The sequence below is a fragment of the Sphaerodactylus townsendi genome, linkage group LG03 (assembly GCF_021028975.2).
Source record: "Sphaerodactylus townsendi isolate TG3544 linkage group LG03, MPM_Stown_v2.3, whole genome shotgun sequence".
Lineage (NCBI taxonomy): Eukaryota > Metazoa > Chordata > Lepidosauria > Squamata > Sphaerodactylidae > Sphaerodactylus > Sphaerodactylus townsendi.
Window position 1 is genome coordinate 134604156 of NC_059427.1, and position 13385 is coordinate 134617540.

Consider the following 13385-nt stretch of genomic DNA (forward strand, 5'->3'; position numbering starts at 1 on the left):
TAGGTTCGCCATCACTGATCTACATGGTAGTTTTCACTACATTTTCCTTTCTACAGGCCTCCTGCACAGCTATTCTGCCTTCCCGCACTACTGGACAGCTTTTCAGGGGCTTAAAAAATAATCGAAGTAATTTCTACATATTGACATACTGATTAAGCTATAGTGATGTGTCAAGTTACCACAGTAATTTAACTATAGTCCATTATTAATTTGAAAAAAAAAACAAAAAGCCCTCCAGTGGCTTGAAGTGGAATGGCAAACAAAAGGGACTGAGGAAAGGATAGTGATGTTGATATAGAAGGAGTGGTATGCAAAAATGTGTACTTTCTTATCCACACACCATGCAAAGACAATTTGACTGCTATCTTTCCCAAAAGTTCAAGCCAAACCAGATTTGAGGGGAAAATGTTTGAGTCCAGTGGCACCTTTCAGACCAACAAAGTTTTATTCTTGATATAAGTTTTCATGTGCCTGCACACAAGAGCTTATACCCAGAACAAAACTCTTAAAAGGAAAAGCACTGAACTCAAATTATTATTGTGCTGCTTCAAACCAAATACAGGCTGCCCACCTGAATCTATCTTCACAGATTTGGGAAAGGGAAAACAAAGCAAGGGAAAACATGGAAAGTAACCAGTTAAGAGAGGGCACCTGTGGGTACTCAAAAAACAAAAACAAAACCTGCTTCAGTTTAGTTACAGAACCAGAGCAAAAACGAGGTAGAACTATTGCAAGTGTAATTTAGTCCAGCATTGTCTTCTATTGCAGACAACCACAGAAGTCTGGAAAACAATGAATCAAGTCATGATGTTGACAGACAGCCATTTCTTTTGTTTGCTCCCTGCATCTGGTGAATAATGCCTCTAAACATGATGGTACCATTCTTAGCTATCATAGGTAATATGTTTGGAAGAAAAGTTGGACTTGTTTTGAACTCTTCTCTGTTTAGTACGAAGACAATAGTGCAAGGAAGGGTTAATTCTCGTTACTCAGAAGGCAAGGCCAAACTGTTCTTTATCCTCTATCAGAGAAGACCCGCTCAGAATTTGGAGACAGTTGACTGAAACAATCAATGTGCTAAGATAAATTGTAATATGAATTCTGTAAGATAAATTGCAATATTGAACACTGAATGCTCTTCAGGAATGGCCAGAAAACACCTGCACTAGACTCCTACAGCCATGCATAAATGTGAGTGTTGGCCACTCCTTGGTTGGAGCCTATTCCTCTGGGAACATTTTTCCTACTGATCTGGTACTAAACTTCATTGGAAGTCCAACTTTCCTTTCCCTAGAGTTCCTGTATGGTAGATAGGAAAGGAAGGTATTAAAACACCATACACCACTGGTAGGAAATAGAAAACAGAAGGACTGATTAGACAATGCATTAAACTTGAGTTGGGAATGGCCAGTTCAACTTGCATTTTATATGAGATCCAGCTCTCATCTTAAAAATAGTGAGGTGCGGTGGGGCAGATTGACTTTTTAATAAGATTTTATTTTTTATAAATATAAGAAAAAGAAAAAAGTTAAAAACCATATCAAAAGACCAAAAGAGAGAGAAAATATATACATATACTATAATAAACAATGATATAATGAACATTAGACAATAAATAACTAGCAGTTATGAACAGTAAATAGTGGTGCAGTGATGCACATTAATTAATGATTAGCGTAATAATTTTAGCATAACTCTTAAGATACTCCATGCAGTATCTGACAAACAATGATGTTAAACAATAAGATGAATTGTAATTTTGAATGAATAGACAAGAAAAAATTGCAGTGTTGATTACTATTATAAATTTCTAAAAATGCTTCCCTAATATTGAAAATTAATTTCACATATCATCTATCCACATATTATCATCTATCCATCTGCCTTTTCAATACAACGAATTAAGAGAATTATTAAATTTATAGATATCATTTCAACAATCTCTTTTTCTGCTCCCCATTTTTTAGGAATAATATGAGTAAAACGCTTTCCATTTATCTTGAAATTCTTCAGTTGGTCTTTATTCACATAGGCCGTTTCCGCACGGGCAATGAATGGCGACCTGGAGACGGTAAAAACGCCATGTCCAGGCCGCTAAAACAGCATTAAAGCGCATAGCTGCAACGAAAGCGCAAAGGCCGCTCTCCCGACCTGAAGCCGCATTTCCCCAGAGTGTTTCCAGTATCTTTTTGGGGAAACGCCGCCGCGTGAAGCCGCTGCCGAAGTTTAACCGCGAGCGGCTTCACACCGCTTCTCCCCTTACCTGGCATATTTCGGAAAGCCGCCAGGCCGCCAGCCTGGGGACATTCTGCCCGGCCTGGAGTATAGCGCCTTACCCTCTTGGCGGCGCTTATGATCCCCAGGCCTCGGCGACGCGCCGGAGGCCCGGGGACATGCCGGGTCGGCCGGGCGCCGGCGCTCCATGGCGCCGGCTGCCCGGCTGTTCCCAGGACCGTCCTTGCGGATGGTCCCAGCGTCGTTGGGTTGGCGTCATGAACGCCGACCCGGCCGTTTCCGCCTTCGTGCGGAAACGGCCTTAGTTTGTTAGTTTTGCTATTACTGCATATTCAGCTAGTTTGCTTTCTCAGTGCTCTCAGTTTGGACAGTCTTCTGATTTCTGTTTTCATGCAACTCTGGCCACCATGTTTCTAAACGATTCTTCTAAGATTGGAATTTTTGGGGGAGGGGCAGAATGTTTAATAGCTTCCATAGCAAATTTAGGTTTTTTTAAATTTTCTGTTTTACATCATGCATTTCAATTTTTTTGTCTTTTTGCACATCCACCACGTATAATAAAGAGTGCCATTCAATTCTTTACATTTCCAGGATTTCCTTTATCGTTCTTGTCCAGCTTCTTGATTTCCTTTGGATTAAAGTACCACTGATAAAACATCTTGTACCAATTTTCTCTTAATGTTTGACTGGTTGTATATTTTTTTATCTTTGTTTCACAAGGTTTCTCATTATTGGAGAGATATTTCTCCCCTCACATTTTGCATCCTTTTGACCATACATGTTTTAACTTTTTCTGTTTCTGTGTCAAATTGAAATAATAGCTGATAAATTCATCCTAATAGATATTTTGTGGCATTATTACCTTTTCAAATTCCATCAGCTCCCTTATTACACCTCTTACTGTATGAGTGACCTTTTAAAATCTTGTAACGAGTTGAGATTCTAATAGCCATTGTACTCTTTTGCCTTTACCCTTCATCCTTTCCCAAAATGTAATTTCTCCTTGAAAGTTTATCATATCTCCATGTTTTAAAATTGTTATTTTTTTTCTCACATTCTTACCATAGCATGGCTCTATGAAAGACATTAATGGGAGTATTGGTGAACTAATTATTTTCCAGTTAGATTCCCAAATTATTAGTAGTCCATCTCTAATTAGATGACTTCCATTTTGCATTATACTTGTTGACTAATTCCAAATCTGCCGTTTCTAATTTTATTACTGTTTGATCTGGATCGTTAATCCAATCCACAATCTAAACCAGACCAGCTGCTTGGTAATATAATTTAATATTAGGTACTGTAGACTTTCTCTCCTTTGTTCATCTTGTAAAATTTTAAATTTGATTCTTGGCTTCTTGCCATTCCACATGAACTTATTTATCTTTTTCTGCATTTCTTTCAATGGGTGTTTTTGTATATAGATTGGTAACATCTGGATTATTTAATTTTGGAAATGCATTTGTTTTTGTTGTGGAAATCCTTTCTAGCAATGAAATTTTTAGTTTAGACCATCTCAGCAGGTCTTTTTGTATCTTCATTCACATTTATAATTGTTTTTAAATAATGGATCATTTTGTCTGGTCAGGTTTATTCCCAAATATTTAATTGGATTTGATGTTACTACACATTCTGTAATCCTAATATCTTCTTCCTGCATCAATAAAAGTTTTAGAATCATTTAATCTTTCTCCTATTGATTTTTATATCCTGAAAAGATCCAAATGTTTCAATTTGTTCTATCATATATTGCACTGACAGATGATTGGGTTCTGAGCCAATATGGCAGCCAAAGGAACTTTGTCGCCACTGCCCCGTTCCACTCTATGTGATTTCTGTACTACAAAAGGGATGGGGGAGGTTGTTTATCTTACTGTCAGGAGTAAGACAAACAGCCCTCTCCCCATGGCCCATTTCTGCTAGTGAAAGCATGCAGGGTGGAAGAGAGGGGCTGATGAAATCTCTATTGGCCTATCTACTTGGGAGCCAATTTGCACACAATTTTTAAGGTAAGTTCTGGATCACACATTAAAATGTAATTTAATGTATTATCTAATCAGAGCTTGGTTTGTCTTAACTTCTTGTATGAATTTAAACCACCTGTTGCAGCATGCAATTGCTAAACGACATGCAGAAGTGAAATTGTCTTGTAACTCCTGTTAAGTGTGGAAGGAGATGACAACCTTGCCACCTTACAAACATTCTCTGTAGGTTCACTGGTGCTTAGAACTGATGCAACAACTAAGCTGAAACCCTTAGAAAGTAGACTTTACTTCCATTTTGCTCTGCCCTCCCTAAGGTTTAGTGTACTATACAAAGAAAATCTCTGAGGCATCTACTGATAAGTCTTCCTTAACAGCTTTGGAGGGCAATTTCCTCTATACATTGTTTGCTTTATTGTTTTATATTTGCATACAATTTTTTTCTTTCTCTAAGATTTTAGTGGCAACATATATAGAAATGTTTCTATACATGCATATATGTGTGTGTTTTGTTTTTATACTGTAATGGCCTATTAAAACAATGACTGGCTGACTGATGTCTTGAAACCTTTTGTACCCAATTTGATTGAAACAAAGAGAAATTCAGTCTGGGGTGTAGCAAGGGGGTAACGCACCCAATGCACTGCTGCATCCTCCACCCCGTCCCGCCCTGGAACGCCCCTGGAACGCCCTCACCACATCCCCACAGGGGCGCGCGCCCGGTGTGTCGTACTCCCTGCACCCCCGCCTCCTTGGAGCTACACCTCTGGAAGCAAGAGAGTGGTTTCCTTGAAGTGTTTCTGAGATCCATTGTCTAAGTTTACTGGCCACCATATTTCATGACTCTGAACAGTTACATTAATTATATCCTGCATCAAGTCATACTTCATTTGATTACCCGTCAGTCTTGTGTCTAAGAATTTTTGAACAAATGCACAGCTTTATTTATGCCCTAGATCCAAGTGACTCTTTTGTTCTATAAGTTCATTACAAATCCTACAGTAAACATAACTATACACTCAGCAATTTTGAATTCCTGTCACATGATCATAGGGTGAGTATTCTAGAAAAATCAATTGACAGTGGAAAAAAAATTACTTCCCTGCAGGAAACCTATAGGAGCCCTTCGGGGATCGGGCGGTATAGAAATTGAAACAATCAATCAATCAATCAATCAATCAATCAATAAGCAAGCCTATACTTTTACGGAACTCAACAGTCCTGACTTCTAAGGATGCAAAAGCATCAGCTGGTGTATGCTCTGGGTATACATAAGGAGCGCTTTAAAACTACTGAACCCTGTTATTGCTGTGCAAGAAAGGACCTAATTATACCACATTAACTATTTTCCTAAAAGTCAACACCCTGTCATTGAGATATTTAAACTGGTTACAACTCTATTAAAACAAACTGGGCTTTTTCAAGAATGCCTCATCAGCATGGTATAATGGTTGGAGTGTTTGACAAGGACCTGGGAGACTCAAGACCGATTCCTCACTCTGCCATGGCTGCTCTCGGGATAACCTTAGGCCAGTCACTTTTTTTCACACAGTCTAACTTACCTCACGGCATTGTTGTGAGGACAGAATGGAGGATAGGGGGCAACTGCTTTAGGTTGCTTGGGGTTCCATTCAGGAGAAGAGTGGGGTGTACATGAGTCTTCCACATATATATTTTAATAGTATTTTAACAAAGAAAAACGGTTTGAACTACAGTGAAAAAGTCAACCACATGAAAACAAAATTGAACACATAAAGGAGCAAAGACATGACAGGAAAGCACAATGATCTTTTCACTTTCTAGCTTTATTTAACCTGAAGAAATAAATGAAAGAAAAAAATGTGACAAATCTGGGTGAGAAAAACAGACAAAAAGACAGCACACCATGGCTTCTTCATTAACCAGGGGTGAAGTCCAATTCATGTTGGGCATTTAACAGAAGCTAAAAGTAATGAGACTATACAACTTATTGGTAATTTTTTACCTGGAACTATTTGATATTTGAGGCCAATACATGGTTTCTGTTATGTTGTACCTTTTAACCCAGTGATTTTCAAATTGCCTTCCAAGGGAACTTTTTCTGCATGGTCTTGTAATATGTAGTAAAGAATTCTAGGATATGTTCTAGAAGGCAATCACACTTCATGCAGGCTGCTGGCTAGGCCTGTTATAGACATTGTGCGTGAATTAAGAGCACATGTCCAACAACATTCTACTACTTCATAGAAGGACAGACCTGTGGTACAGGAAATGCTCTCTTTCAGGTAAACCAATCTGCCATTATTGTTGGAAGCCACCCCGATCTTGGCTTTGCAAGGAAAGAACAGGGTATTAATCAAATAAAAATAAATAATTACTGATCTTCCAGTTAAGAAAACCTTAAAAACTTCCAAGGGAGAGTTTGAAAACCACTGCTTTTGAGTTAATCCCATTCTGTTCCAACACTGGTCTTGATAAAAGCAGAACAAGATGATGTGTGTGTGTCTCTCTCTTATTGAACTAATCTCTGTAATAACATTTTCAGACTGGAGACATTCATATAGGCCTGCTTGTGGAAGATGAGTTTAAAATGATAGCACAATTTCTGCACTACTCTTGCCTTTGTCGTTACAGAAATAGTGCCTGGACCAATTTATGGTTTGATTTTTAATATTTTCCTGTGGTCTTCCTGGCTATGATAGGACAGTGAGATTATCACAATTATTCACACTGCTTTGTGTAGAAAAATGATAAAATGGTAATGATGTGGAAACAATGCAAATAAACCCAAACAAGGATGGATCAAGTCACAGAGATGGAAGCTGTAGAACTGAGCTAGTCTAGGGAAGAAACAGGTGGGCTGTTGGGATCCTGCAGAAAATGCATGACCTCTGATGCCACTTGATTGACCTCTGCAATGTTTTAGATGCTTATCAATCCAGAAATGATGAGAGACATGAACTTCCATTTGTTTCAGCACTACCAATCTCCAGGGTTCAGCATCAGCAACAGGCATCAGTCCACATACAAAGCAGGAATGTGGGCTATCCATTCTAGTCAGCAGACTTTCCTACTTATTGCAAGTGTGCCTGCCTGGCGTACCAAAACCTAGCTCTGGATCTCCAACTAATGTTTACAAACTTTGATACTAGACAGAATATAAGGATATTTCTCACACCTACAGGCCAAGGATGAAGGGAAAGAAATCCATATTCTGCATTTCAACCTGCGTGCCCAGGCCATTCCTGTCTGCTACCAAGGTCGTCCATTTCCATGTTGTGATTGCTTTTCCTATCAGATGTACATTTAATGCCTCTTTTCACCATCATTTTATAGTGACATGGGAAGAGCCTACTTGTGTTGTTTGTAGCCTGGGACAAACTGTGTGACAAACGCACACAGTGCACACAACTGGTTTGCCATGGGCTGGAAGCATCCTAAAGAATAAGCAGGCTTGGCTGCTTACTGCAACCATCATAAATGGCGATGAACAGAGGCCCTCAGATAGCTGTGCAAGAATAGTAAAGAAATTCATTCCCAATCCTGACTCCAGATTTCCTCACACCCTCTTGAAGCTACCTTTGGGAAAGTGATTTCACAATGAAAGCCAAGTGTCTATTTGCAGTAGGAGTGGATGTCCTCCATTTATCAACATATGCTTTAATGAAAAACCACATGATTATTCAAGACTCATAGCATCCCCTTTAAAATAAGAGGCAGCTAGTGTAGTGCCAAAATCAGTTAGATTTTGTGACCAAACAATACTGAAAATGCTCAGTAACTGCCACAGAAGCTCTTTACCCTTTTATACTCTGTCTCAGAAAAAAGATGTTAGTACGGTCTTTTGAGGTGCAGCGGTGGAGAACATTGCTTCCGCATTAGAATATAGTCCCGGGTGAATATGAGAATTATCATTCATTTTTACAGGCTGCCTTTGTCAAAATCATTATTTTGTGCATTACTGAACATGGTATTTTGATACAAGAACATTCCGAATGCCAAAATGTATTTTTACGGAAGAGGGGAGCAGGTCTAGGCAGGCATTAGGACCCAGGCAGAGCTTTTTACAACCGAGGCGTGTTGAGTTCTGTGGCAGAGGAATATACAACCTTTCTAACATCTTTTCCTGGGACAGATTATAATTGCCCACAACTGGTATCACATGCTTGATGGAAATTTAGAATAATTGTAAATTAGTGGAAAGAAGCTGAGAGACCGGGTAATGGGCTATTATGACAAGTAAGAGTTCTTGTTGCCCTAAATTAAAACAGGAGATTAGTGTCACCTTGAACAGTTATAAATTTTATTCCGACTTATCCCATTGAATCCTTGTTCATCTTTTAAGATGTCACTGGGCTCCTGCTTTATTTTGTTGCTGCAGCCCCAAGTAATAGGATATGGCAACAAGTAGCTAAAACTGGCAATCCTCTACGCAACTAAGCCAAACCCCTACAGATATGCAAACCTTGCACAGATAAACAGAGAGCTGAGCACTAGATTTCTTAGAAATTTTCAGATTTATATCACATACATAAGATATACTCATGTACTCCATGTTAGGACTAAAAACTGCAACCTCTTAACAATCACTACAACTGCTTAGAATCCCTACACCACACAGAAGAATACATTAAAAAGCAGCCAGGGTGGGGGGGTGAGGGTCTGTCCTTTGTCTAGCCTACATGCAGGTATGACAAGGTGATTATAGAAAATTAATTAGTAACGAATCTGAACAAAGTGCTCACTTCTATGTAGGAATCCCCCCTATCCTTCCTCTTTTGTTTCTGAATATTATTACAGTCCTTTGACTCAAAAAAAAAAGCCCTCTTGGCAATGGGGAGACGCTATAACAGGAAAATAGATTCAGTTCTGCCTTCAACCTCACAGTAATATTTTTTCAGCTTTCTCCCTCCATCACTTGCAGGCAGTGAGAGACGAAGGAGCCAGTTCCCATGGTATCTAGATTTTTGAAGTTTTGTTCTGGAAAGGACGTTTCAGGCAGTTTATAGAAAACACCGTTTCTTTAGCTTGGAAAATGAGCCTATTTGATATAGGAAAGTCACTCCAAGGCTCACAATGCAACTCTTCTGCTATCTCAGATTCTATCAGCAATCAGTTATAAAGTGACACTACTGTGGATGCCATGGTAACAAGATACGGGGGGGGGGGGGGGGGGGAAGAGAGAAATGGATCACTAATAATGAAATACTACTGCCACCTGCAGGTAGGATGGGAAAATGCAACCTAAATCCTGCCATCATCACATAACTGCTTGGCCTTTTCCCCTGCCATGTGATTTACAGGCTCTGGACCCTATTGGGCCTGCTGCCTACGGTCCAGCTTGCTCAGAACCTGAGTGATATCCACATAGAGTGCTGCTTCCTTCAGCCTTTCTTCTTCTTCCAGTTGCCTGAGGATGACAGGGCTGAGGCTAGAGCGGAGTTGTTTGCGACCAAATAGATTAGAGCTAAAGAGAAACAGAGGGAGGAAGAGAGAGAGAGCATGCAGGTTAATGTGGATGGCAGTGAATAGCATGTGAATCTGAGGCCGACACAGTAGCAAGACACTGAGAAATAGCAAAGCAGCATTGTGCCTTACCACCTATTTACAAATGCAACTGTCCTAGGGTAACATCCCCTGCACTCATTAATTTTTTAATGATCACAGATGAATCAGAAGGTGAATTAACCTGGAGGGGAGACAGCAGCTTCTGCTAAGGATTGGATTTTTGACTTGCCTCTCTTTCAAATACATTTCCAAATTTTACACAGCAAGTGTATTTGCTACCCAGTCACCATTACAGTAGTATTACTTGCCTCAGTGTGACTTGTGGACAAGATACACATGCATGGGTATTCATAGATCTTTAAAATGTATGTGGACCTGAGACATCTGACTGGGATAGCATCCCCAAAAAGAGTTCAAATGGATGCTTACAAATGTGTAAACCAGTGTAACTGATGGGCAGCCAATGAAGTGCCCGCAGGGTGGGAGTAATCTGAATGCTCCATCTAGCTCCTGATAATAGCAGAGTCATGTCATTCTGCACCAACTGGTGTTTCTGCATTGATTTTGAGAGGAGACTAATGTACAGTGAATTACAGTAGTCTAATCTCAATGTTACTGTGGGGATTAGGTGACCAGATCAGCCATAGAGGCTATCTTTGGGGCTAGGATGAGTTAGAAGAAATACTTTTTTTTTTTTGCAACTGCATTAACTTGCTTCTTTAGCAGTAGAGTTGGATTCAATATAACCATAAGGTTCTTAACAAAGTCATTAAAAGTCGGGGGGGGAGAAAATGACAACAGAGACATTAGCATACAGGCAAAGTACAGAGCGGCTGTAAGTGCTCAGATCACCAAAAACACGAGGTTCTGATGGGATGCTCTGTTTTATAAAGAACAATCTGACCTGAACATTAGCCAAACCAGCAAGCAACTAGCTGGGGTTGAAACATTCCAGAAGTTCTTAATTGGGCAGAGAGAAACTAACAATTATGAGGTAATCCCTGGCTGTTGATTGTGCAAATATAACCTTGATGTCTCTGGAATAAATGAACTCGCTTTTTAAAGTATAATTACTAATTCTACAGAGCTGTGTTCCTAAAGCCTCAGCAAACCTCCAGGATCTACAACAGATATTCTTGGAATTACAATACCCATCTGATGTAGTCAGTAAACAGAACAACAAAGCCTGAATGATTCCAAGGGACAACCTGCAACAAAAGGTTGTAGGGACAACCTGCAATAAACCAAACAGAATACCACCGGGGGTCACATATAGGTCAGCTCAAACAGTTCAACATTAACAACCTAAAACCTATGATACTCCTTTTCTTGCCCATAGACAGCCTCCTAATATTAAACAACTTCTTACCCACAGCAATACCATTCCAAACATGGACATAGACTCTGCAACCATGGCCTGCAACAAAATAGGCCAGCTCTGTCCTTGCATCCGCTCTGGCAACCCAACAACTGGGCCTCACAGCACCTGCCCTATCATCTCAGGATCATTCCCTTGATCATCTTCCAATTATATCTATGCCATCAAACGTCAGCACTGCCCTTCCACTTTCTACAACGGACAAACAGGTCAGTCTGTGCACAAAAGAATCAATGGACATAAATTCAACATTACAAACCTGCAAAATGCAAAAACTGGAACATTTCCAGATCATTCCATTGCTGACCTTAGAGCCACAGCCGTCCAACAAAGAAATTTCAAAGGGAGATTGCAATTCTAGATGGCTTAACTCAAGTTAATTCACAAATTTAGAACAAAGAGCTCCTTGGACTGAAAAGAGACATAGGATTTTTATCTGCCCCCGAACATTTTGTCTCTGCTCTGATCAAGCTGATTACAATATGCATGGTACCTTTCCATCCTTTAAAACATACTTTACAACATCCCTCCTATTTTCTGACTAGAATAAAAGGACGCCAAGATCACCATTTCTACTCATGTCTGACAATGGGAGCTTTGACTCTTGAAAACTTATACCCTGAAACTCTTGTTTGTCTCTAAGGTGCTAATGCACTCAAACCTAACTAGCAAACTTTCAAACAGCCTGGGACTGCTGTCATTAATGCTAATTGCTGAATGCCATGGAACTAATCTGCCTGCCAATGAAGCTGAACAACCAGGCCCTCAACATGCAAAAAATCTCAGATGCTTTCTTGTATTCAATGGCCTTTGTCCTACACCTCCAGTAAGAAAAGCCTGAAGCCTTCCTTCAAGCTTAAGCTGCCTTTCTCCAGCTGTTGGAGGCTGACCCTCCAACAGAAGAGCCACTTAAATTGGAGCCCCTCCAGCATAGGTTAGGATACTTTCCATCAGCTCTAAGTTTCTGCAGACTACTTTTTAAGTTTGTATCCTCACACACACAGCTGCTCCGTATTGCCTCTATAGTTGCAAGCCTTTCCAACGTGAAACTGAGAAAAACATTTTTCCTTTGAAGTGAGAAAGTGGTCGGCTCCTTGACTGGATGCCAGTTTGTTATGTACACGGTGGCCATGGGGCAGAAAGTATATTTTGCTATACTAACTGTTCCTTTTTAGGAGCTCCCATGCTCCATAGCCATCGAGCAGTAAGGCCTTCCCAGTTATGCAGCAGGGGCATTCAGGCACAGATTTATATACAAATAGGATTTGATCTAGAAACACTGGTTTTATACACACAGCACACACACATGTAAACAAAGGCCATTGAATACAAGAAAGCATGTGTGTGTATACACACATACAACAACCCTTATTGTTGTAGAACTGCCCATACCCTTCACTGCTTGTTCCTGTGGTTAACAACAGCAGTGATGAAATAAATATTTAAAGGCATTGTATTTTAAGCTCCTGCTTGCCTACACTTCCTTTTCAATGAAACCAGAAAGCTGCCTAGAGCACGAGGCTCCAAAAAAATCCCCAAACAGTTATAAACAAACCTGATGACATTTGCCAGGGCTGAGAGACATATACAGCCCAGAGAGTTTGAAAAATCCATTGGTGGCAGCCTGGTATTTTAGGAGATCTGCACACTAAAGAACCTTAGCAGATGTCGTACACCTGGGAAAGGATTGCCACAAATAGATGACACAAGATGAATATAAATTAAATATTTGGACGGAAATTCTTTATTGTCTTAAAAGGTTTACCAAGGCTAACAGGTGACCCTTTAAAATAGTTTAGCACAAATATGAGGCCAAATTACAACAAAACAGCAGGCAGGTCTTAAACACGAGAGCAGCTTCAGCCACTCAGCCTTTGTGAAGACGACGTGTAATAACTGGGACTGAAGCCCAAGATGTCCCTCTTTCAAAGTGGTACCTCAGCCACAAACTCACTGGATTCCTTTCAGTGCGCTCAATCCTTCCCCAATCCCTCCCAAGCTAAAATACATCCTAATTTACAAGGTGGTTTGTGGGTATGAAGCTCTAAGGAAAAAGTGCTAGATAAAGACATCCGTCTTATTACTGCTGAGTTTCAAATTGGGCTACCCCAGGGTGGTTTCTATGACAACTCAACCATTACAGGTGTAAGGTGCAACTGTTTCTGGTTGGCTGAGCTTTACTTTGAGAAGCATCTGTAGGAAAGGAGATTTCGTATGTTAGCAGGCAGAACAAGCAGCAATGGCCAACATTGTTCCTTGCTGAAAGCAAGTCTTTGCAAGCCTGCTCACGACAAAAGGTACTC

The 13385-nt window shown here is 40.1% G+C and overlaps 1 protein-coding gene across 1 annotated transcript in view; it reads right to left on the reverse strand.

Moving 5' to 3' along the window:
* RGS9 (regulator of G protein signaling 9) overlaps positions 1-13385 on the reverse strand; it is an 84508-nt gene that overhangs the window by 9816 nt on the left and 61307 nt on the right. Inside the window, exon 17 of the mRNA XM_048487429.1 lies at positions 9549-9663. Within this exon, the coding sequence (XP_048343386.1) occupies positions 9549-9663 (115 nt within the window). The remainder of the gene's footprint in view (positions 1-9548; positions 9664-13385) is intronic.